The 27,371-nt window shown below is 38.2% G+C and overlaps 1 protein-coding gene and 2 long non-coding RNA genes across 3 annotated transcripts in view; all 3 read left to right on the forward strand.

Moving 5' to 3' along the window:
• The window catches only part of LOC125725385 (adhesion G protein-coupled receptor F5-like), a 51,928-nt gene extending 37,720 nt beyond the window's left edge, over positions 1-14,208 (forward strand). The window contains exons 20-24 of the mRNA XM_049002263.1: positions 11,641-12,987; positions 13,240-13,281; positions 13,386-13,445; positions 13,699-13,756; positions 14,021-14,208. Coding sequence (XP_048858220.1) covers positions 11,641-12,987; positions 13,240-13,281; positions 13,386-13,445; positions 13,699-13,756; positions 14,021-14,070 — 1,557 coding nt within the window. The 3' untranslated portion in view covers positions 14,071-14,208. The remainder of the gene's footprint in view (positions 1-11,640; positions 12,988-13,239; positions 13,282-13,385; positions 13,446-13,698; positions 13,757-14,020) is intronic.
• On the forward strand, positions 1,963-6,219 carry LOC125725392 (uncharacterized). Its single transcript, XR_007387463.1, has 7 exons — positions 1,963-1,986; positions 2,749-2,793; positions 3,556-3,600; positions 4,980-5,009; positions 5,563-5,669; positions 5,875-5,933; positions 6,158-6,219. It is a non-coding gene; the product is annotated as an uncharacterized LOC125725392 (long non-coding RNA).
• Positions 14,209-21,104: 6,896 nt separating the features above from the next.
• LOC125725395 (uncharacterized) lies at positions 21,105-26,974 on the forward strand. Its single transcript, XR_007387466.1, has 4 exons — positions 21,105-21,141; positions 22,841-22,935; positions 23,843-23,888; positions 26,885-26,974. It is a non-coding gene; the product is annotated as an uncharacterized LOC125725395 (long non-coding RNA).
• The last annotated feature ends 397 nt before the right edge of the window (positions 26,975-27,371 follow it).

Consider the following 27,371-nt stretch of genomic DNA (forward strand, 5'->3'; position numbering starts at 1 on the left):
GCTGTTTTGATTTCCTCATGACATAACGGACAGTTACTTTTTGCCTTTTGTTTTCAAGTATGATCGACTTTCTGCGTGTATGACTTTTTCGTCTTGCCTATCATACAGCTACCAAAATTGAATTGGACTATGACATTGATATTGAGGTGACCGTGTCAGATATCGCAGTGATAAATGATCTGAAGAACCTTCTTGCAACAACACCATTCCCATATCCACTCAGTAATGCCATTGAAATTATTGGAGTGAACTTAACAACAGGTAAAAGGAATCACCCGGAGATTGATTATTCACCATATCTTTCAAGTTATCAAACGGATATTTTAAGTTATGCTGCCGATCGGGGTGAAACCGGATCTTCTTACTGCATTTACCAACAATTCTGATGGGTAACAAACATTTGAAAAAATTGTTCTTTTCATTACCTAAGGAAAAACATAACTTTGCTGATATGAATAAATTGAACACATTGTTTACAGCTGACTCCCTCATTCTTGCGTCCTCAGTTTGCTACCCGAATGGCCCTGGATTCCAGTGCAAGTGTGAAGAACAGTTTGCCTGGTCGTACGACAGTTGTGTTGCATACACCCCTTGTGATGACATCATTCAAGGCACATGCAGATGCATCAATGGAATACCGTCTGATGGACAGTTTTGCGAACCACAACCACGTAAGAACGATTTTTTTTTACTCCTTATATCCTTCTTTCCAAGTATTGAATCAGAGTCACTTTGCAGTAAATTGCCTACGGCAGTGGTTTTCAACCTGTGGGCCGCGGCCCCCTAGTATTGCAGGGGGGCCGCCAATTATTATTAATAGAAATTGCAATATTGTTAATATAATAAAAAATGTCTAGTCAAAATCAAATAAATCATAATTTGATATATAATTAAATAATGAGAAATTAAATAATAAACTGTTACTATGCGTTCACTATTCGAGCTCGCTGATTGGTTTAATAACAACCCGCCAACTTAGACTATCTAAAATAGTTTTGATTCATAAATGCTGAAGCAGATTTAAAAATGGATAAATGGTTGACAACAGGATCACTGAAAAGAAAAAATACAGACGTTTCTTCAGCAACAAGTAAGCCTGACACTGAAAAGCCTCAAAATAAACCTAAACGAAGAAAATATAGTAGCGACTACCTAGCGCTGGGTTTCACATATGTTGGAGCAGAGAACGAGCAGCTACCGCTCTGTGTTGTGTGCTCAGAAATACTGTCAAATGAAGCTTTAAAACCAATCAAACTACGACGGCACTTGGAAACAAAGCATAGTGAATATGCATCCAAGCCTATAGAATTTTTTGAGAACAAACTTAAAGAGTACCAAAGCAGGAAAAAAACTCTTGAAACAGCATTCTCTGGCAACGACAACAGTAAAGCAGTGGAGGCATCTTATCGTGTTGCAAAGGGGCTTGCTGATCCGTTATGTATATTTTCTGTTTATTCAATACATTACCAGTTTATTCAATAAAGACAAATAACAGCCTTGCTTCCGAGTACTTAGTTAACCCGACACAAAAAGCGGGATCGTTTAAATTCTTTTGCAGTGGGCCGCGGAAACATATGTGTTTGGCTGTGTGGGCCATGAGTTAAAAAAGGTTGGAAACCACTGGCCTACGGCAAACCTTAGTAAATCACGTTGTGTAACTCATTTAAATACTCTCTTCCCCAAAACTTTGAGCTTTGAAAGAGACCTCTTGCAAATGCATATGCAATATGCTCAGTCACAAACTTCATTCTGAAATTCCTCTCTTCCCAAAATTTTGAGCTTTGCAAGAGAACTCTGTCACAAAATTACATGTCAATGCCTTTCAACCACTAATTTTTTTCAGCATTTGATGTCTGATAATGTTCATAGATAACCTGAATTTCTGTCTTAATTTCACAACCATTGAACGACCTAGAATTTCCTCGTAGCTAATCATCCATTTGTCCCTTCTGTCTTCTGTAGGTTTTGTGACAAACACGACCACTCGTATGTATCAGTCTTCATCAGATCCTGTGATTAATTTCCCGATCATATGAATCAGTTCATTTTGAGTCAGACTTTTCAGATTTGTCTGCAGGGTACATTAGCATGAGGACACAATTATGAAATAGCAGCAATGTAGTTTTATTTGCAGCAATGGCTGCACCTTGAAATATCCCTTTGTGTTTGTGTCATTTTCTGACTTGTTAAATAACACTGACATCTTCCTGTTTTGTGTTTCTACTCCCACTGAAGTAAACTCATGTTGTTCGATTCATTCCCTTATCAGTTTCTTTCATTATATTTATGTAGCTTGAATGAGTAGGCTTCCAGACTTTGGTGTAATTTGTATTCATTCCATCTCTAGTTTCTTCCAACCCCCTGAGTAAACTACCCGGTCTGTCCAATAATTTCACATTTGCCATATTACTCTGTGGTCATTCAATTAAAAGGACGTGAAACATTGGGTATGCAGAATTTGAGAACATTCTCATCCAAACTGATGTTTACTTTTGTCTATGAATTCCTCTTGCCTGAAATATCCTCTTTACTTGTACCGCATTCAGAAAGCATAAGTATCAGCATAATTTGTCTTTGTTACTCATCTTCTCCCCCCAAAATGCCCTTAAATGCAACACATTTTTTTCAGCAGGTAATGTCTGATAATGTTTATAGCTAACCTGAATTTCTCTCTTCCCTTCACAACCATTGAACTACCTAGAATTTCCTCTTTCCTAATCGTCCATTTGTCCTTTCTGTCTTCTGTAGGTCCTGTAACAGACACCACCACTCCAAAAGCTACGACAACAGCTGGTATGTATCAGTCTTCATCAGATCCTGTGATTAATTTCCCGATCATATGAATCAGTTCATTTTGAGTCAGACTTTTCAGATTTGTCTGCAGGGTACATTAGCATGAGGACACAATTATGAAATAGCAGCAATGTAGTTTTATTTGCAGCAATGGCTGCACCTTGAAATATCCCTTTGTGTTTGTGTCATTTTCTGACTTGTTAAATAACACTGACATCTTCCTGTTTTGTGTTTCTACTCCCACTGAAGTAAACTCATGTTGTTCGATTCATTCCCTTATCAGTTTCTTTCATTATATTTATGTAGCTTGAATGAGTAGGCTTCCAGACTTTGGTGTAATTTGTATTCATTCCATCTCTAGTTTCTTCCAACCCCCTGAGTAAACTACCCGGTCTGTCCAATAATTTCACATTTGCCATATTACTCTGTGGTCATTCAATTAAAAGGACGTGAAACATTGGGTATGCAGAATTTGAGAACATTCTCATCCAAACTGATGTTTACTTTTGTCTATGAATTCCTCTTGCCTGAAATATCCTCTTAACTTGTACCGCATTCAGAAAGCATAAGTATCAGCATAATTTGTCTTTGTTACTCATGTTCTCCCCCCAAAATGTCCTTAAACGTAACACATTTTTTTCAGCAGGTAATGTCTCATAATGTTCATAGATAACCTGAATTTCTCTCTTCCCTTCACAACCATTGAACTACCCAGCTTTTCCTCTTTCCTAATCGTCCATTTGTCCCTTCTGTCTTCTGTAGGTTTTGTGAGAAACACCACCACTCCAAAAGCTACGACAACAGCTGGTATGTATCAGTCTTCATCAGATTCTATGATTGATTGGTTGACCATTTATTAAATAGGGCAAATTAGCAATTAAAAAAAAGAGCCAACTGAATTTGCCAGTTCTATGGGAGATCTACTATGAATGCACAAACCTATGAACACAGACGCAAGTAGTTCACTGTAATAATGATACTTCCATTCTACCAATTGAAATGAAAGTAAGCTTTTTTTGGCATTTAATAATTGCGTAATTTACAGTAAATCACCTACCGCAAACCTTAGTAAGTCATGTTGCGTGATTCATTTAAATACTGTCTTCCCCCATATTTTGTGCTTTGCATGAGAACTCTCACAAATACCTATGCAGTTTGGTTAGTCACAAAATTTAGCCTGTCAACACCTTTCCACTACTAAATTTTAACTGCGCAGCTTTAGTAAATTCTGAAAGTTTTAGCATTTTGTTTGTCATCTAGATGTCAAAAGAGGGTTTGCGTTGGGCCAAACCATTGCTAAATCTTCTCAAATAGTGTGCATGCAGAATTAAAGAACTTTTTCAGAGAAGCAGCATTTTAGTTTTATTTGCAGGAATGGGTACAGCCTGAAATATCCACCTGTGTTGTGTCATTTTCTGACCTGTTAAATAACACTTACTTCTCCCTGGTTTGTGTATCTTCTCCCAAGGTAAACTCATGGTCTCTGATTCATTCCCTTATCAGTCTGTTTCATTATATTAACGCTCCATGAATGAGCAGGGCTGCAGAATTAGATTTTTTTCCCTTCCTTCTGTAGTTTCTCCAACATCTCTGTATATAAACAACCCGGTCTCATCAATTATTTCACATTTGTCATACAATTTCTTAGTCATTGAATTAAAAGCCTCAGTGTCAGCATAATTTTTTTATTACATATGTTGTCCTCCCAAAAATACTCCTGAATGTAAAACATTTTTTTTGTAGGTAACGTCTAACAATGTTCATCGCTAACCAGAATTTCTCTCATCTCTCCGTAACCACTGAACTACCTAGAATTTCCTTTTACAGTAGCTAATCATCCAGTTGTCCTTTCTGTCTTCTGTAGGTCCTGTGACAACTAGCACCCCTAAGACAATAGTTGATATGTATCAGTCTTCATCACATCCTGTGCTTGATTCCCAGATCATCTGAATCAGTACATTTAGGGCCAGATTTGCTAAACAGTGTACTGTATATAAGTTCTATGGGTGACCTACTAAAATGCATGATTGAAACAGATGCAGGCAGCTACTATTTAGGCTTCTTCTGTTCCCTCCAGAACTACCTAGAATTATCCCCTCGCTAATCATACAGTTATTCTTTTTGTCTATGTATATTGTAAAACAAGGAACATCACTTGATATTATTTTTCTTCCTTCCCTCTGGAGTTTCACCCTCCACCACAAGTTCAAATCCTGGTATGTACCATTATTCTTTTTGCGTTTTCATTTTAATTTTAGCTTTGTGGTAGTTATCTGTTTTTATTTAAACCACTGCAGACTTAGGAGTGATGCAGAGTTACATTTCATTGCATGTAGCACATGTTTAACTGTTCAATGTGACAAATAAACATCTTGAATCTTTGGAAAAAATGCATTGAATGAACAACAGCTTTTTTGAGATGTTCTTTGCGTACTCATCTCTGTTTTACCCATGAGACTCTTGGTTTTTGGCAAGTTTTGCCATGACAACAAATGATACAGATTATCTGCAATCTTTGGGGGAATTCCTGTCCCAGTCAGCAAGTCCCTGTTTGGCAAGTTTAAGGAGAACCTACTTCTTTGTAATCTTTTAGGTTTTACCACTAGGTTAAACTTAATGCAGGGATATAGGTATCATGAGCGACAGGGGGACATGTACCCCCAATATTTAATTTGCCCCTATTTCATAATGGTAGGTGATTATGCAAAAGTATTTCCTGATTTAAAAATGTTCTGAATGAATTACCGTTTGTCTTTCATATTTTTAAAGCATTTACTCTGGTGATGTCATTTAAAATTCTACTCACCTTTGACCAGAATTTGGCTAATTCATCAAGATCAATGTTCAAAACATTTAAATCAGCAATAGAACAAACTGTAAGTATATGTTCTTAAAATACTTCCAGCATTCATGTATATTAAATACAGTACACACATTAACTTAAATATAATTTAAATGTAATTTAAAACTGAAGAGTAACATGCTATCAGCATAGTACATATCAATTTACTGCTTTAAAAGGCAAAAAGCAGTTTTCTAGTCATGCATTTTGATTAACACGAAGTTTGTTCTTTTGCCCAGCTCAGACAAACTTACCTAAATTTAAATGGTTTTGTTGCGGTCAATGTCCTTGGCTTCAGGTAAATTTTCTACTTTAAACACTGTATATTTAAGTATTCTGCTTGTTTTTGCTGTTTTTGGAGTGTAGTGGTAGTAGTAATATTTTCAATATTAATACTATTACTTCAAATATAGCAGTAGGGGATTTAATAAAAATAACATACATTATACAGGTATAAATCAGAGTACATTATTACTAATTATTTCTGCAGTTTAAATGATATTCCTGTGTTTTGTTTGTCAGGAGTGGCAGTGTGATTACAGACTTTGTACTGCAGACAAACAGTTTGAATTTTACTGCAATTGTCGTACTGAACAGTAAGGTTGCAGTGGCTCTTCAGGCCCAGGGTTACAATGTTGACCCAAGTTCCTTCAGTGGAGTTTTTCAAGGTAGGATAAAAATCACAGGCACTAAATGGTTTGTCACTGCAGACAGATATACAAAGATTCAAAACAGTTAACAACAGTCCTAATTCACTAAATTATTCAGAGGTATTTTGTGGCCGTAATACGCAATAAGCCAATCTGAATGGCACGTCACCTCATCTTCAAAAGGCAGGGGTGCATGAGCTATGGCAGATTGCTATTATAACAGCATGGTAAACCAGGTCGTTTTCAGCTGAGGAAACGGATCTGCTCATGCATGAAGTGAAATTGTGTACGGGTAAGCACATAATTTACCAGAGCAGCATTGTTCCACCTAAAATTTTCAAGGGGAAGCAGCTGTGGGATGAGGTATCATCTGTCAAAACATTTGCAAACCAAGTCACTCGCAATCCAAGGTTTGACTGTACATTACATTAAAAAATAAATACAATTAAAATAGTTGCAGTACAATTTTATTTTGCTTGTGTTTGCTGAGCCAATACCACAGTCTGACTGGCCCCATCATAGCTGTTAATAAATTTCATGGCCCGACTGCAGACTGAAGTTTCTCATTCCTGATTTAGGTTTTAGGGCTCAGGCTGAGAAATTCCATGTTCTGGCTCGGGATCAGACAGGCATGCCATAGGCCTGGGCTGGGTTCGAGTTGACATTTCAGACTTGTGCAGGGCTCTAGAATAAAGTACAGTATGTCAATGTTTCCCAACCGAGTCCTTGGGGAGGCCCGGAAAGTCCACATTTTTGCTCCCTTCCAGCTCCCAGCCAATCAAGAACTCAAAGTACCTGGTACAGTACAGGTGTGTTAGGAACTGAGAGGGAACAAAAAAATGGACTGAGAAGCAGTGCAATAATATTTTACTTATGGCAGATCAATGCTTGCGTTCAGATGGTTGTTGGTTTGGATCCCATGTCCAAAAGAGTAACCATATCACTGTTGACCCTTTGAGCAAGACCATTGACCCAAACTGCTCCAGGGATGCTGGATGCTGGGGGTTTTGTGCAAAGCGCTAGCAGATCTGATTGTTACTGTATGATTGCATGATAACAGCTTCTCCCCTCCTTATTTCTTTAAGGAAATCAGCCTTTTATAAAGAACTATGATATTATATATCCTGGTACCACTTTGCAGCTGACTTGTGTGGTTCCAGCAACTATGCAAATGGGAACTGGGTCATGGTCTGTGAATGGTCTGCCGGTGTCAAACAAGGCAAAGTATTCAATCACCAATTCACCTCCCACACTGACTGTTCAGGACATGGGCGGTGGTGACAACGGTGAGCAGATTACCAACTTATTATTTTTAGGTTAAAATAAGTCAGTCATCAGTGAGTATTAGTGCATAATAAAGAGTGGCAATAGTAATGGTATTAAGTGGTGACTAACCCGGTATACTCTGTCTGCCAAAACTTTGCATTTACTTTTATGTTGCTGTGAAATATCCAATAGTCCATTTTCCAGATTGCATGCATTTAGCTATGGAGGATAAAACGTGACATAATCGTAAATAAATCAATCAAAAGATAATGATATTTGTATATTTTTTTCATTTCAAAGATTTATAGGAAAGAAAAATTGTTTTTATTCCAAAGATTTATCGAAAAATAAATGTATTTATTTATTATATTCCCAAAAGTAATGTTTAATTGCTTTTTATTCTAAAGATTTGTTTTTGTTTTTTATTCCATTTTTTTCCAAATTTTATTTTTTTATTCATCTCTTTGTAAATGAGTTGGGCAGCCCTGACCCTGACCCTGATCCTAACCCTAACCCTAACCCTTTTTCTAAAGCACTTACTGGCCAGGCAGATTTAGCTGATCTGCACTCCATGATCTTGGCCTTGCTTGGAGAAGAAGAAATGTTAGCTGACATGTTAGTAATGCTAAGTTCGCACTGTATGACTTTCTAAGTCGTGAGATTTCTATCCCGTTCAAATATATGGGGCTCCATTTGTGCCAAAACTATGTCAATATGTGCACTGTCCATGTGGATTGAACAAGTTAAAAAGTAATGGAGCAGAAATCAAGTCCCCCTTGGCCAATAGTGCTTTAGAAAAAGGCTTAAGGCTGCCCAACTCATTTACATACAGATGTGGAACAAATTGGAATAAAAAACACAACTAAAAAAAAATCGTTGGAATAATAAAAATATCTTAATTATTAGATATTAATAATTAATTAGATATTAATTCTTAACTATATTTCACAATAAAGTTCGGCTTTTCACATTGATGTGTTTCTGAATGACAGTTCTATGAACCAGCTTTTTATTTCATGATGCCAGAGCACTCTGTCGATCACTTTGAGGGCGGTGGGACTGAGCCTGTGATTTGCTAATCTTTTGAGATCCATTACTCAGCCAAGCAGATATAGGAAGTAGTTTGAAAAGTCCTGGGAGGCTGTGGAGGATGTAAGGGAAGTCAGTAGTTGGATGCGTAGCAGAGCAAATGCAGGAAAGAGGCTCTGTCAGGCCAAACCTCTTACCCTATGAAACGCTGTCAGGGTATACTCTGCGGGATAGAATACGCCTTCACATGGGATTTTCCCCTCTATACGTCTCCACATGGCATTTTTCATCCACTAAACATGGTAAACATTCCTGTTTAAAAAAAACCATGTAGACATGCATTTTCTTACTGTCAGCACAGTACATATGTACATGTCTTTCAGTACTACGATAAACCCAGGCTAATATTGATTTATTCAAGGGTTTAGTCTGTACTGCATTATATTGGTTCCCATCTGATAATATTTCAACTTTTAATCATGACCACTAAAACTGAAAATCTCAAAATGGTGAAAATTTCAAATGTTGTCACGGAAGCACTTTATCCAATCACCAGCTCGATTCCACCCCCTGACAGTGATTGACAGAGCACACAATTATTATGTAAAGAAGCATTATGAAATAAAAAGCTGTTTTGGACCGCTGGCATTCAGGAATGTGAAAAGCTGAACTTTATAAATCAGCTCCCTGGCTAAGATACATGGTAATACTTTTATCTGTTATCCACCGTGAGTAATATCCATGTTTCTTGCTGTTGCTTTTCTCTTTATAATCTAGGAATATACATGTTCACAATGACTCAGTCAATCTTCACATTCACCCACAAGGAATCCATTTCAGTTACAAATGTCGTTCCTCCCATTATTCAGCTGAACATGTTAGCAACTAATGTTCCATGTGGAGCGAATGAAAATATCCCACTGACCTGCTGTGTTACATACTACCTACTTAAAAATGTTACAGCGACATGGATGGATGGTTCTGTCGAAATACCCTCTGGTAATTTTTATTAATTAAAATAAATATCTAATGGTTTCATTGTCGTTTGGCAAGTTCCTGTACATTGCTTGATATGTAGTTGGATATGTAATTTACATGGCCATTAATATTACTTTACATTAGTGTATGCATAAAATTATTTAAAGGATGATTAAATTGATTTAATGTCCGTGTACTCTGCATGTAAAGCTGGTCTGTATAGTTAATTTTCAATTAGATTATCCTTTTAAACTTTAACAACTTTAATAATGTAAATGTAAAAATGACAATGTGTCACACAGAAAGTTTAAAAATTAATGTAGATGTGAGAAAAGTATTTGTTTGAATGTTGGAGATGTTTAATATTGCAGTTGAATATTGTACATTTGATGTTTTTCATTTCACAGTACAGACCATTACAAACATGCTGTGTGTCAGTGTTGCATACCCAGTACCAAAGCAGTGCGATACAAAGCAACTCACATGCCAAGTGATGGTCAGGAAAGGATCTACAACTCAAACATTGACAGATGATGTAACGCTAATGTTTTTCAGTGGAGGTACGATGTTAACAAATGTTTAAAAACAGGTAGCCTTATTCAGCATTCAACCCTATTCAAAATGAATTTTTATTCCCTTTGTTATAAATGCACAATGCAATGCATTTTGTCCGTTAGCAGCATTTCTGAAAAGTACTTATCATGTAATCCCAGTGGAAACATGCCTTTGCTTTTCAATTTTGAGCTCTAATCTTAAAACACTAATCTAACTTCAAGCATCTTAAAGCCCTAATCCATCTTCACATGTATTTATTCTAGCGCCTGACTGTAATGACATAACATACGGTGCTGGTATGAATGGAAATATAGCTACTGTGCTTTGCCCAGCCAATTTTACGGGCAACAGGACTGCAGTTTGTGCAAATGGGAAGTGGAACCTTCAGGAGGACAACTGTGTCTTCAGCCCAATAGTGACACTATTGCTGTTTTCTCAGGTAGCACCTTCTGAATACTAACCATCCATCCACCCACCTGTTATCACACTGCTTACCCAGTATAAGGTGATACAGTACATTAATCATATATACATTGTGTCATTCTGAAGAACTGCAGTATGTTTCCGCACATCATGCATGATTATACAGTGATAAGGAGAACATGCAGACTCCACACACACACACACACACACACACACACACACACACACACACACACACACACAGGGTGTCGGTGTGATTTGGTTTTCCAGCCCTGTAGATGTGAAGTAGCAGTACAGTACTATCCACTCAGCCACTGTGTCATTTCATATAGGTTAAGCTTACATTATTTACATTATTTCAAGAAAACTATTTATAGGGAATCATTTTTTTTCTAAAATTCAGTCTTAAGAAACTAATTGCTATATTTTTAGACTATTTAGTCTGTGTTGTTTTCTACAAATCATACTATTTCTACACACTCAATTAATTGGAAATTACTGACTATTCCAAAGCACTGGTACTTGGTATTTTGCTATGATCATTTGTCTAAAAATCTTCTGTTCATTTTTAATTCTTGTTTACCTGTCCGCAGAGTCTGAATTCAGCTAGTGTATCATCATTTGTGAATGACCTCAAGACAACTACTACCAATTTTAAATCAAACATAACACAGTCATCGGCCACCATTTCCTCTGTTGTGAACATACTTGGCATAGTTGCAAGTGTTTCACAAAATATAAGCAAAACTTCAATGCAAGTATGTTGAAATGTCAATGGTTTTGTGGGGGGCGGGGGGCTCATATTGGGATGTAAGATTTACTGTAGACTGTGTTAGTTATTTGGTTTGTAATGACCACACATTTTTAATTTAACAATTAGTACCATGCTACTTATAAATATGCTCTGTTGTGTAAAGGAAATTATGTCTATTTAATAGAAATAGGATTTCAAGGTCTGATATCAGCTATAACATCTGAACTTCAGACCAAGAAAAAAAATCCAGGAAGAAAGAAGTATACTCTAAATCCTAACATCAAGTATACTGTTTAATATAATTATTACATTTTACCCTTATATTGTTTTTTCTTTCTTTTTTTTTGTAGAATGTTTTGGAAACCGTATCAGTTTTGGTGTCACCCCAAACTCAGCAATCGTGGGCAGGACTGAACAGTAACAACAGATCCCAAAGCACAAGCTCTACTTTACTGGAGTCAATAGAAAATATTACACACAGTCTATCAAGCAATTCCTTTACAATAAGTACAGCAAACATTGAGCTAATCAAAACCACATTAACAGGTCCTTTCAGTGAAGCCATGAATTCATCTAAGATATTCATCCCAAGTCAAGGTCTTCCCAGCAACACGAGTATCACAACAATCGTCTTTACGACTCTTGAGTTTGTCTTACCTACAAGGACCACTGGAAGCAGTACGAACAACTCTATCAATGGAGTTGTCATGTTAGCCTATGTAATCGAAACCATTAATAATGTTTCGCTGACATTCGATATAACAAACAAAACAAAGGGAAACAACCAGTGTGTGTTTTGGAACTTCAAAGTTTTTCAAGGCATTGGAGGCTGGGACTCAACTGGATGTCAACTGCAATCTGAAACGAATGACAGTGTCACCTGTTCCTGTAACCACCTGACTTCCTTTTCGATATTAATGCCACTTTTCGTACCTGAATCCATTGAGGTTGCTCTGAATTACATCACGTATATTGGAGTCAGCATATCAATGGGATCCCTGGTCTTATGCCTTATAATTGAAGCATTTGTGTGGAGTGTTGTCACTAAGAACAGCACGTCACACATGCGACATGTCGCTATAGTGAACATTGCTCTGTCTCTGCTGATTGCTGACATATGGTTCATCATTGGAGCGGCTGTGTCAAATGTAGGCCAGTCCACACCGAAGAATTCATGCAGTGCTGCAACCTTTTTCATTCACTTCTTTTATCTTGCCTTGTTCTTCTGGATGCTGATCTCTGCTCTCTTCCTCTTCTGCCGTACCATGATGGTTTTCTCCCACATGTCAAAGCGCACTATGATGGCCATTGCCTTCACAGTGGGCTACGGGGCACCACTCATCATTGCCATAATCACCATTGCAGTCACAGCCCCTAAAAATGGCTACTTCAGGCAAGATGATGTATGTTGGTTGAACTGGTACCAGACTAAGGCCCTCCTGGCATTTGTGATTCCAGCCTTGACCATAGTCGCTGTGAACCTGCTCATTCTAATTGTGATTCTGGTTAAAGTACTGATGAGGGGTGTTGGTGAGAACCGTCAGTCTGAGGAGAAGAATGCTCTGCTGGTCATCGCAAGGTGTGTCGCTGTTTTGACTCCCATCTTTGGCATCACCTGGGGACTTGGCATAGGGACCATGGTGGCACCTACAAATCTTGGAATCCAGATTGTATTTACACTCTTCAATGCCTTTCAGGTATGTGGAAGTATTAATTATTTAATACTTACTATTATTATTTTCTGACATTAAATTTTAATACTGGAGTTATAGTGATATTATTATATTATTAGAATAACAGAACACACTTACGCTTAAATATTTTAATGAATGGAACATTATTTTTAACTAAAACTATAGTGGTCATTAACTAAAATATTTATATAAATCCATCTTTCTTTCATATGCATCCTGTAAATACTAATAATTATTTTTAAAACTTCTTTTAAGGGCTGCTTCATTTTAGTGTTTGGGACGCTTTTAGACAGCAGAGTAAGTGCTTATATTTCTGTATCTGTAATACTATTGGAAAATAAAATTTTATTATACTTTGGCATGTATGACACACACATGATAGACCCCTTTTTTATGAACAGATTCGATCAGCAATCGCTGGAAAATTTTCATTTTTGCCTTCGCTGTCAACCGGAACAAAGGTAATGCCATAATTGCATTTCGAGTATAATGGTCACTTTTCCCATTTTAAGTGTTTCTTAGACATGCAAAATGACATTTTTGTATTAATACTCAACTCACTTCATATAGCTAGAGGAGATGTACTCAGAAAAAAATCAAGCACTCTATTATGTTTGATTTCAAAATTGGATTACCATAAGTAAATGTGACGAAATTTACAATTTCAAGTATCAGCAATAAGATAAATGATGTTTGCTATGTTCTGTCTAACAGAGCACAAGTGCTGGTCCATCTTCATCCTCTTTTGGCCTCTTTAGACGAAGGGGAAGGAGTAAGTTAAATTGCTACATTTCAATAATCTATGTAATAATGTTACTGTGATTAACTCCAAATACTGATCGGGATGCTTTGTGTCTGTATGATAATGATATGGAAGATTTCCCTTCTTACTGTATGTCCAGTTTATGTCAGTGTCTAATAAAAGAAAATCATACAGTTTGAGTGGTTTCTAGCAAACAGCTTATTTATTATGATGGTGCCCCATTTGAAATTTAATCTGTGTAATTTGACACATCCAATGCTCTTTATTTTTCAGGTTATTATAATATTTCTGAGGCTTCATCAAGTCAGAGTACTGATTTCTGAACACATTTATCAGTATATGTATAATTAAATATGTTTATCTCATTGTGGTAGTTATTCAGTAAATTTTCATAGTGAAATATGGTGTCAAAAATATAAGCAATTTTCTGTTTCATATTTTGGGCTGTGTAATGTTATTCATAATAAAATTATTACCATACAAGTGTCTGAATGTACCATGTTTAAACGTACCATTGTCTCAACAACAAATAAAGGCTCCAGATAATATCATATTGCCATTTATAAAAAGATTTTTATTATACAGTATGGAGGCAAAAATCAATTATATATTTTTTGTCAAAGAAAGTACCTGTGGATGGCACGTAGGCAGTGGGAGAAGGACGAGCCGCATGCAGGGTGTATCAGGGTGTTGCAGGGGTGTTTATTTGCAGGGAAAAGGCAAGATCTCACACACAGACGGAGAACAATGAGTGAGCAGGGAGCACAGGACAGAGAGAAGCTAATATACATGACTAACAGAGGAGTAAACACAAGGCGGCTGTGGTTGGTTAACAAAAGTGCAGGAACAAGAGGTAAGACTGTCAAGGGCTTCATCTTCAAACACATTTGTGCAGTATCAGTGGATCATGCTGCGGACAAAGGACATTTCAGAGGACCTCAGAAACAGAACTGTTGATGCTCCTTGTGCTGGGAAAGGCTACAAAACCATCTCTAAAGAGTTTCGGCTGCATAAATCCACAGTCAGACAGACTGTGTACAAATGGAAGAAGTTTAAGACTATTGTTACTCGGTCATTGACCAACAAATACAGAATCACTCCAAGGGCAAGGTATGTGATTGTCCACGAGGTAACAAAAGAAACCAAGTGTAACTTCTAAGCAACTAATAGCCTCTCTCATATTGGTTAATGTTCATGAGTCCCCCATCAGGAGAACACTGAACAACAGTAGTGTGCATGGCAGGGTTTCAAGGAGGAAGTCACTGCCTTCCAAGAAAACGTTGCTCCCAGTCTATAGTTTGCTGAAGAGTATGTGGACAAGCCTGAAAGCTATCGGAGTAATTTTCTCATTGGTTATTCATGTTCCCAGACCCCCAGCAGGTAGGAGGTGGCCTGCAAGTTCCCAGGTACGCACACCTGGCCTAGCCTGCATGGTGCTGATCGCTTTGTCCTGGTGCACAGCGGCCTTTCAATAGGACTGTTGCGTTGCAATATTCTGACAACACAATGGAGCTGACGTGTGAATTCAGAAACTCTGCAGAAGGGAGCTAGTGGTTATGGTTCATTAAAAGTCTAATGGTGTCAAAAATGTTATGTCATTGTTAGTCACTAGTGTATTTCTTGTTGTTGATCCCACAACAAAAGCCATGCATACAATCTCATGTACAGTATTCCCTTTGTTTTTGTTAAATCAACTGTTACATCCTATGTAAAGCATGGAGATGACCACTAGAGGGTATCAGAGAGAAGACAGCAGCCATCTTCTGAAAAATCCCAGTTTTGCACTTCCCCACAGGAACACATCTGCTGACAATTAGCTGCTCATTTGGCAAGTTTGGCCAAGCACCAAAGCCTTTGGAGTGTTTGAGTGAGCTGTGGGGCCTTTTTAGGAACGAACTGTTCATCATTGTAATCTCAAGAAATAACGTGGAACCTTTTTGGGGTCATTGAAGTACCGTTTGACAAACTGCTTTGATTGTATGTCCCTTGTGCTGTTTTTGGATGTCATCACTGGCAACTTTATCGCTGAGTGAGTTGATGGCTTTAAGATGAGTCAAATCTTAAAATCCGGGCAATGTGAATTGGGCCATCTTGCTTATCTTGACTTCCTCTGCTGGCTCCTGAAAAATGGGCCCCTCCTTTGAGTCTGGTTCCTCCAAAGGTTTGTTCCTGCTAAGGAGTATTTTCTTTCCACTGCCACATCTTAATCACTGAGGGCTTTGGGCAGGTATAGTGTAAAGCGCTTTGATGCATTTTCACAACATTGTGCTTTACAATCAAATGAACTAACTTTTATAGGCTCTTCATCTAAAACATCAGTTCTGTATTTGCACCAACCCTGGCAATAATCAGGCATCTCCTTTAATGATAATCATAATAGGTTTTTTTTTCAGTGAAACCTTTGGTTCGTTTAGAGCCGAATGATGAAGATTAAGCAGTTAATTGAAACAAAAAGATGTTACAGAAAGATGTTAACACACAGCCGGGACAGAATCTGCCTGCATCCTGTCTGCCCCAGGAACCAAAGTGTGACCTCTGTCAACTGGCTCTTCCCAAGTGTCAGATACCTGCTGAAAAGCAGACTGAATGGCATTAGTGAGCTTAATGCAATAATGAAGCAGGCTGTCACCAGCAAGGTGAACTTCTGCTTTTTTTCAGGTCTATGCTGTCGGGGAGATGCATTGGACGCCCTGGGCTCTATTTTGATGATCTAACGCAAAGTGTAAATGCCACTAACATTTATGAGTGGGTCCTAATCCATTTTACTATTTTGACAGCACAAAAAAACAGACTTTGCACCAGTGCAAGGCACAAAAAGGTGCTTTGCTTGAATAGGTAAAAATAACTTACTAAGTCTACCACCTACTTTCAATATTCCATCTGTAATCACTCTAATCTGTGTAACTGACTTGATTGTTTTTTGTACCTCAATTGTTTAATGCCACAATGTCCTCTTTAAAGGATTGTCTCTGCACAAAAAGCACTATTGCTCAGCAGCAAGTCCTGGGAATTTTAATTTTACATGTCACTCTGCAGTTTGCTTTCCTGTTTAACACGGCAATGTGTTCATCAGATCATTCTGTGTTTTCTTTATGACCTTCTTTGCTACTGAAGTACCTTCATAAACTTGAGTACCCATTCCATTGCTTTATGGCCTGTGCAGTTGGAAAAGTACTTCAAGAATTTGCTGGTGAAATAGTTTTCAGATTTAACCACAGTGGATCTAAAATTTCACCTCTAAGTCTTCATCCAGGATAGCACATATTCTGTTTCTGGCCAGTGAAATGGAGGTTAGGAGACAATGTTACCCAAATTTTAGAATAAAGAAAAACATCTACCTTAATGCCATTTAGATTTTTTTTTTTACTTTTTATCTGACAGGTTACAATTTTGGTGTGCTCCGTGAGATTTGAACCCACGACCTTTCATCTATTAACTGAGCTAATGGAACGAAGGCACTCTAAGTTGCTATCCCTTACTGCATACCACCATTATGACTTTGAGGACCATTTAAATAAGATATATGTGAAAATGAGCATACTTAATTAATAGTGGGTGACTACAGAAAAATTATGCAGTGCAAAACAACTGGAAACTTATTTGCAAACAACATTTACCTTATTGGATGCTATAATTTCGAATAGTTCCCAAACAAGATGATTTCTCGTCTTTCTGGTATTGTAGACCCTATTACTCGACACTGAAATCCAATAACTAGTGAAACTCTCAACATACCTCTGACACGCAAGGGCACATGAAGTTTCGTGTCAGACTGCCAGCTCAGTTGTATCGGTCATGTGATTCTCCTTGAAACGATATGCGCTTCGATAAGGGGTTTCAGCAAACAACATCATCTGTACTCTACACATGCTTCGGAGCATCGATAATGAATGGACCATCACTAACTGAGACCTGTATAAAAGTAGAGCAGTTTTCACATATGAATAACTAAATTAAATATAATATATTGCAGCAACTAGCAGCACCTGAAAAAAGTTTTGTGGTTGGATCCGTCATCTTGAGAATTTAATTCAGCAGGTGAGTCGGGAAACCAGTTCATTCTTTTATTTCAGCAATGCATTCATTGCACAATAAGCACACAAGTTTAATACTTGTTGCAGCTGGCCAAGTAAATAAATATTTGCACCATGATGCACTATGAGAAGAATGCAAACCACCAGAGGCAGTGTGATGCCCCAGGCAATGTTCTGCTGAGAAACATACAGTATACAGGTCCTGGCATTCGTGTAGATGTTACTTTGACATGTACCACCTACATAAACATTATTGCAGACCACCCCTTCATGGCAACAGTACTCCCCCATTGCAGTAGCAGGAATGGTTTGAGGAACATGAAAAAACAGATGATAGTGTTGACTTGGTTTCCACATTCCCCAGATCTCAATCCGAACGTCTGTGGGATGTGCTGGACAACTAAGTCCGACCCATGGAGGCCCCACCTCACAACTTAAAGGACTTAAAGGATCTCCTGCAAATCTCTTGGTGCCAGACAACACAGGACGCCTATAGAGGACTTGGGAAGTCCATGCCTCAATGCGTTAGAGCTGTTTGGGTAGCACAAGGGGGACCTACACGATATTCAGCAGGTGGTTTTAATGTTATGGTTGATTGGTGTATGCATATTGTATGCAAAAGAGAAACATTTGAGGCTTGGGGTATTTTTTTATGTCTCTCCTCTGTTCTCATCTGGCCTTCTTTATTCCATTTCCTTTTCTCCCTTTATAATGTTTTTGAATTATTCTGTATAAATGATGCAGGGATGTATCTCAACACACCCACGTAACGTACCCTGGGGCGACTCCTGGGTGAAAGGTGCTATATAAAATAAATTGAATTGGATTTTGAGGTGATCTGTCTCAAAAATTAATCAATCGCAGTTTGGCACCCATACGATTCCTTTGCAAAGTTTGAAAAAGATTTGATAAAACTTATTGAGTTATCATCTTAACAGGTTAAAGTGTCAAAACTGTCCACTCTCTCCAGTGTTGCCACCTTAATTAATGCAGACTGGTGAATGGTTTGTGTTCTTCTTAATCCAGGATCATTTCCTTAGTTCAATTGTGAGTCAATGTTTTATTTTTGTCATGACAGCTGACCAGACCGCTGGTTTTCTAGCAATTCTAGAAGTTTGTGCATGCCAAACGGAATAAACAATGCAAAACTGAAATCAGGTGGGATAGCCATTTTTATTATCTCCCGATGGTTTAACACAAAGCATGTTACTGGGATAGAACAAATCTGCTGCCGAGATATTGAACCGTTAACTATGCGTCTCAAGCCGTTCAACCTGTCGTAAGAATTCTCCAAAAGCTGCCGCTGGTTACATTCCTCCATCAACAAAGGCAACATGTGACATCATGTACTCAGCTGTTTAATAACTTCACATTCAAGATCCCTGCGCCTCATGGCCATCTCAAGTGACTTGCATAATGTCTGTAAATTTACCTGTTTGTAACGTGCATGACAAGATAACAGGGGAATATGGAGTGAGTGATTCCCCATGGTGAAAAATTGGGCCATTTTCGATCATTCAGCCAATGTGACAAGTACTCAGCATCCTTCTTCCCCCTAACTGGAAATCAGAATGCAGACAAGTTAAACCAGTTTTTAACAAGTATGACACAGAGGCTTTCAGCCCAGGTGGAGAGTTGAAAAACAATCACAATCAACCATCCACCATGCATCCTACAGAATATTAATGTTCCTTCCCGAACAGGCCTTCTCATCTATGATGGTCAGATTAGATCAGCATTAGAATAATGTTGGCATGAGGAAAAGGCAGCTGACCCCCCACATGATGGGAGCCAGTGCATTTCAGCTGGGAGAGAATCTGTCCCTGCAAGTATGAAAGGTCCCTCTCTAGGATCTGTTAATATAAATATCATTAGAACAATTAATTGCAACCTCAAAAATACATTACAAGCAACAACTTTTATCTGTAAAGCACCTTTCATATATACATGTAGCCCAAAGTGCTTTACAGAAATGATAAAATCAGTTTTGAGATAAAAGAGACAAAAGAAATCAAATGAAATAAGACAAATAACTAGAACAAAAATAAATAAATAATCAGAGAAAATAAAAGATAAATAAAATAAAGAATAAAAAATAAAATATTCATATAAAAGGTAATTAGATTAAACAAGATTAAAACAAAAGCATCAGGATCCAGTAATCCTGGATCCAGGATCCAAGTTGCAGCAGATAAGATATCCAGTATGATAAGAAAAATGTATACCATCTTGAAGCAGATTAAAGGAGGATAAGACTGTACATGGTAGAGAAACGCAAAGCAGACATACTCTACAGGAACTGATGAACCAAAATATAAGTATTGTAGCGCCGGGTGGGGGGGGGCAAGGCATTGCGGGGGCAGAGAAAGACAAGGAAACTAGCTTGCCGGGGAAAAGGCGCTCTTTAATAGCAGTCCTTAATAGGACTATAACAGGCACCCAACGAGCACCGAACCAAATATACACAGCTTGTGAATATACAAGGTTTTCAGACACCCAACTGTAAGGTGCACACATGATGGGACATTTACACAAGCTAAAAACATACAAGGGTCAGACAGGGTACACACGAGACTCAGGCAAACACATGCAACAACAGTACAACAAGGGCTATTTACAATTGCACACGAGGTATGCTGGGACAGGCACCCCACTGACGCTACAGTATTAAGGAGCTGAAGTAAAAAGATGTGTTTTTAATAACCTTGTGAAAGCAGTAATCAACTCAGTTGCTCTGATATTTTTGTTGTAGTGCGTTCCATAATTTTGGGGCGTAGTAGCTGAATTCTGTTTTACTCTTTGTATGCATAGGAGTCTGTCACTTTGGGATCGCAAAGTTCTCTCAGGTGTATGAAAGCTAAATGTGTGATGGTGCAAACCCATTAAGTGCTTTGTAGGCAAGTAAAATAACTTTAAAATCAATTCTGTAAGATTTTAAGAACAAAGACAAGTAATGCATAATCACTAAGGCACAATGCAAACACAAACAAAAAAACACAATAAACGTGAAGGAAAGTCAGCCTCAAACCCACAGGTCCACAGACTGTCAACCACATTCTGGGGAACAGGGAAACACACAAAGGTAGAAGGATTGTACTATGGAGAGGGGAAAAGGCAAAATGGCCAGCAACACCCGCTGACCACAAGAAGAGGAGGAGGGAGAAGGGGCCGAGGTCAGACAGGAACTCTTCATGACAAAACCAGTTTGGATGGTTTCTTGGCATATACTTAGTTTCAGGAAGTTTTGATTTTTTTTTTTCTGTGTCATTCACATTTCTCCTTTCCATGCTCTTCACTGCCTGCAACAGGTGTCATAAGTGAGATTACAGTGCAGTACGGTGCACCAAGAGCACAGGAAAGGTAAGAAAAGCTTCTTAACATTATTAGTCTTCATCAGCATGCCATGTCACGTGAGGCCAACTTTCTCATTTTCCAGTCAAATGGAGAAACATTTAATGCTGCACATGTTCTAGTTTATGTTACTGATGTAGTAAATAAATTAAAGCATTTTGTGTTTCCTCTAAGAATATTTACATTTTCCTTCAGATCTCAAGACACAGGGAACAGTCAGCTAATTTTTAATACAATAATCAGTAATATTTTACATTAACCTCACCTTCATAATGCATTCACAGAACATTCATAAGGACCATGTAAGTATACCTTAACATCCAAACATACTTAACAGCTTAAATGTACATAATAGACATTATTTGATTATACAATTATAAGGTTTGTTATTATCATATAATTTTTTGATCAATATATATCTAAGCTGTTAAGGAATGATAGGGTGTTATGGTGCACATACATGCTGCTTATGAATGTTCTATGAATGCATTATAAAGGCATTATGAAGGTGCAGTTAATGTAAAGATTTACCCAGTAACCTGTTTTTGCTATTTTCTTTTGACCACACAATAATAATAATAAAATAGTTATACCAGTAATGGAATAGTAGTAATTGGAAGATGTTTCAGTAAAAGTTATGAACAAAAAGTCTGACATTTTCAGTATGAAATTTAGGGTTAGCGTAAGGAAAATTTATAAAATTTACAAAACTAGAAGACAGCAAAGCTGTTATTGTTAAAATCTCAAATGATTGAGTAATGAAAATGAAAGATCAAAACTGATTTTGAGGGGGTCATTGAGTAATTGTAGACAACAACCAGTGGTTGATGATTGACGAGGTATTAAGGTCTGCAAGACAATTGAACTCAAGCTCAAACTTTCTCAAAATCCATCTGTCTCATTAAATATCCGACAGCTACATTTTACATATATTTAGAATTTTCGTCATAAGATTTCCTGATGTAACATACCTTACTAACAGGCATAAGCCTAAGCATGCAGATGGCCTGTTATGACACATTTATTTAGCTGGAAGTCCAGTTCCTAATCTACTCTATCATCTGCTTCCTGTTGTTCAGTGAACACAGAAATGACAGCTATGTAAGAAATATTCAGGAAGCAGATGTCAAGACAAATACCTTAATAAACATTGATCAGGGTTGACGTGCAGTGACCTTATCATTCATTGTATGATTAGAGCGAAGAGGTTTGAACAAATATTAATTCAGATCAACACTAATCTTCCTTAGTGGACACATATTAAGAGGACATAAAATACTAATAAAGATGTCAAACATAATGAGAAAGCAGTATTGAAGAAAACTTTTCTGTGAGTTGGGCGGTGCAGTGGCACAGTGCTTGGCACTGCTGCCTCACAGCAAAAAGGTCCTGGTTGGGCGTAGGACTTTTTGGAGTTTGCATGGGTTTCTGCCGGGGCTCCGGTTTCCTCCCACAGTCCAAAGCATGCGTGGTAGATTGATTGGCCACTCTGAGTTGGCCCCGTGAGTGTCTGCGCCCTGTGGTTTGTTGGTTCCTGCCTGCGCCCGTTGTTCCTGGGATAGGCTCCACGACCCCAATTGGTATTAAGTGGTTATGGTGATAGATGTTTCGTGAGTTTTTATTGGATTTTAAATGGTAAAGATATAATTTCAAAATGACTAATTTTGTGAAAAATTTTTTAAAACATTTTGTTTCTATTTTAATCTAGAGATGGCAAAACAAAAGCTGTCATTAATCATCATGGTAATATGCAACATTTTGCGAACTGAGGCATTCATGGAAAGCCCAGATTATCTTTCTTCGGTAAGTGATCTTTCCACAAAAGAATTCTCTTACACTAAAACATTCATTTGAGAATTAGTTCATCAGAAGAATATGATAATATTCTGATTACATACTGCTTTTTTCCTTTAGTCATCATTAAAAAAAATCATAATTTAACTTTAAATAAGAAATAAGCATATGTGTAAGTGTTGCACTGCCACAGTGAGATCGAGGCGGAGAACAGCCGCTGCCCTGCAGTGCTATTTGAAAACTGACTCTGCCAACTGGAACTGAGGGCTGTGACAAACTGTGAGCTGTGTTCTGTCTACAGTCAAGTTTCAACCACAAGCATAATAGTGAAGAATCAAGGATCATTATTTTATTGGTCAGGCTTTAATTCTTAGATACTCAAAGGTTATCATCCTTTCTTTTTGTTTTCTGGTACTATACAGATGCTGTAATATGTCACTGTTTCATAGGGAACTTGCTGACGACAGTGACATTTAATACTGTATTAATTGGCTAAGTGGGTGACCTCCAGAGCAAACGATTCGATTATTTTCCTCGGCTCTGAGCAGGGTTATTACGGTCAACAAAAACTAAAACTAATAGGAAACATTTCCATAAACTGAAAAAAAAAAAAAAACTTAACTGCTATTCTGTATTCCATTGAATATTTTAATTGCGTTAAAAGAGATTTGCAGTGATATCATGTGTTGTAGCACGATTAACTGTACGTGAAATTTGCTACCAGAAGAATCATAACCCACAAAGTGAAAATATCCACCACTGACCCCACAATGTAATGTATATCTGACACCCCCCCCTCGCCCCACACACACACACACACACACACACACACACACACACACACACTTTTAATATTACATTATCTCTAAGAAAGGATCTTGTGTTTTCAAGCATTAACCAAATGTATACATTTTAGGCAACAAACTTGGATGTCAGCATTCCAACAGAAGAATTCAGACAAGGTAAGGACATGTGTACACATGTGTATGAATGAGAGTCCGTGATGACATCATTAGACCCATAAGTATGCAAAAACATTTCAACAGCTAATATTTGTTATATAAAACTTTTTTCTTGCTTAATTAATCTTTGGTGCATTTTATTCTACCAGCTTCTGTGGTAGAAGAATTTAAAATATAACACTTAGAATAAAAGTTGGACCTCTCAGTTTGATGAGGTAAAGGAAATCTCTTTTATTCTAGCAACTCAGCAAAGCGCTCCTGTCACACTCTGGCATTCGGTACCAAATCGCCCTGAGCTCACCGAGCAACCAGTTGATAAACCATAACTCTCACTTCCCAGTAAGGGTGTCTAATTCCTGATTGGTCACAAAACACCAATGAACCAAGCTCAAACGTATAACAAACACAATTCTCAAATTCTATTGGTTCACCTTGGTGGCAAGGTAAAATCCACCCATTTTGCTCAGTTTACCAGAACATGTCTCGACTGCTAGGCTCCTACTTGAGATATGAATATAGATATTGATTACATGACATTGAATCACTGTAAATACTTGGCTGTCCTTTGATTAATGATTAACGTATTGACATATTGTCATTGAATCACTGCCAATACATGGTTAACATACAGTATGATTAATATGATTAACATAATTACTTATACATTTGCACTATCGCATAGCTTGCTATGTATTGTCTGTCACAACTATTTTATAAAGCTATAACTCGCTGTGCACCAGTTGGGGCAGCTTCGAATCTCTTCCTGCAAGTGGTTTCTCCCCCCCCCCCCCCTTTGTTCTGCTGTCTGTCTCTCCAAGGCCCGAGCTTTCCTCGGAGTCTGCGGAACTTACTGCAGGAAGCTATCACGAAGCGAGGTCACACAGTATTCAAAACAATCTCTTCTTGCCTAAGGCCTAAGACATAACAGACCCAATATGCCAACCTTCCGGGCCTACCAATGTCCAATTTTACTTCCACATTCCCCCATTTTGAACATGCAAGATCCACACAGTTCACAAACAATCAGAGTCCGCAGTGTAGTAAAATGCCGGACCACTGCGCAGTGGGTCGAAGTGGGCTGGTGGCGGCTGGATGGAACAGGATTCACCAGCGGTGTTGGCATTGCTGGTCACATTGATGACAACCTGGGGCTGAGGGTCATAGAGCCAGGTGAGAAGAAGAGGATCAACCACATAGGGAAGAGGGGGAGCCCGTAGGAACATAACAGAATTTGCCTGGGAAGACAGAATACTAGAACAACACCTAAACAGCAAAAAGATTAGCAGCAACACTACAAGCAAGAACGCTACACTAAAAACTAAGGGTCTGAACACCCCAGATCAACCCGGAATCAGTGTGGAGAACCAGTAGTCCCAGCTGTACTCAAACAGGCCGTGCTCTTTGTATATCTCAGACATCTGCCTATGCAACACGTCCTCTAGATCTTGCACAGCCTAAGTGGAATCAGGGATGTACGTGCAACATTCTCTCCCCACAATAGCACAAACTCCACCCTTCTCAGCCAACAGGAGATCCAACGCCATACGGTTTTGCAGAGCTACCTGCCTAACCACTGACAATTCACCCGAGACGGCCTTCACGGTGTCAAGCGTTTGATTGGCCACCTTTTCAACTGCAGTCTGCAGGGCAGCCACCTCTGTCTGAAGGTCTGGCACCCCAAGCGATGGAATAAACACCCCAAACCATTGCTCAGTCCGACTAAGAGACCGTCTGCTGCGTGTATATGCACGCACGGCTAACGACATCTGCGCCTTGGGCACTACGCGAATAGGAGGAACAAGATGAGCTAGATAACAATACCAGTCAGCCTTCGCTTTTGAAAGAGACAAAACAGTGTAACCCTTAAGGGTGTCTTTGCGACCACAGATAAACGCAGAACGCGGCGGTGCCACTAGCAGGACATCAACAAGGACAGAGAAGTTAACATAAGCCTTACAGTGAAGAGGTGGGGAGGAAAGGGTTCGAGACTGGGCTGAATTAGACAGACGGAAATACACAGGGATGACAGCCAAGCCATCCTCAGGCAGGGTCACTCCCTTCACCATCACGGTCGAGTCCGATGGACAGGACACTGCAGAATAAGAACTATTATCAGGGCTTCGGCGGCATCACAGAGCAGTTACAGTCAGTTCTTTTCGGCAGTAACATATAAAAATGTCATATATTGTAATAACCCACATGAACACCAAACACAGTACTTCAAAATTACTCTTAATAACACTTTACTGTATAAGCATAATTGATGGAAGACCCCCTTTATCCATGGGTGATACGAGGCTGAAACCACAAATTATGGGAAACCATCTGTGGATCCTATATAATAAATTTTCATGTACAAACATACAGTACTGTACATTACACACAGAAAGACATTAGTGTACTCCCTCTCTCAAAGGAATGGGATTTTGAAATTTCAGCCACTATCACAATAGATGATGGAGAAATAGATATATGTATCAAAGGATTATGGAGCAATAAAAACCATGCCTTTATATATTTTAATAACACAGACAATAAAATCAACATAAATATATATAATATACACAATATACAGTAAAACAGCAATGACTCCAATGAACGAGAACCCTAGAGGCAGACTGGATGAGAATTCTGCGGGGGAAGTGTGGGTAGAGAGACAAAGGGAGAGGAGTTACGTAATGGATGGAAATGGGATGGTAGATTTTAACAAGATACATCCTCTATTTGTTGGTGCGTGGATTCTGGAATTTTCTTGTTTTTTATTTCGGACTGGGGTAAAAGAAACGTACTTGAAAGTGCCAGTACTGGGGACCAAAATATGTGTGTGGCTGTGGGTGTACAGTATATATATATATATATATAAATATATATACATATATATATATATATATATATATATATATATATATATATATATATATATATATAGTCTGATATTGACTATTCAATTAAAAAGGGTTGAGTTTATCACTCAGTAATTTTCTTTTTTCTTACAGCTATTGAAATTGAAGTGGACTATGTCATTGATATTGAGGTGACCGTGTCAGATATCGCAGTGATAAATGATCTGAAGAACCTTCTTGCAACAACACCATTCCCATATCCACTCAGTAATGCCATTGAAATAATTGGAGTGAACTTAACAACAGGTAAAAGGAATCGCTCGGAGATTGATTATTCACCATATCTTTCAAGTTATCTAACGGATATTTTAAGCTATGCTGCCAATCGGGGTGAAACCGGATCTTCTTACTGCATTTACCAACAATTCTTATGGGTGACAAACATTTGAAAAAATTGTTCTTTTCATTACCTAAGGAAAAACATAACTTTGCTGATATGAATAAATTGAACACACAGCTTACAGCTGACTCGCTCATTCTTGCGTCCTCAGTTTGCTACCCTAATGGCCCTGGATTCCAGTGCAAGTGTGAAGAACAGTTTGCCTGGTCGTACGACAGTTGTGTTGCATACACCCCTTGT

This window comes from Brienomyrus brachyistius, unplaced genomic scaffold, assembly GCF_023856365.1.
Source record: "Brienomyrus brachyistius isolate T26 unplaced genomic scaffold, BBRACH_0.4 scaffold66, whole genome shotgun sequence".
Lineage (NCBI taxonomy): Eukaryota > Metazoa > Chordata > Actinopteri > Osteoglossiformes > Mormyridae > Brienomyrus > Brienomyrus brachyistius.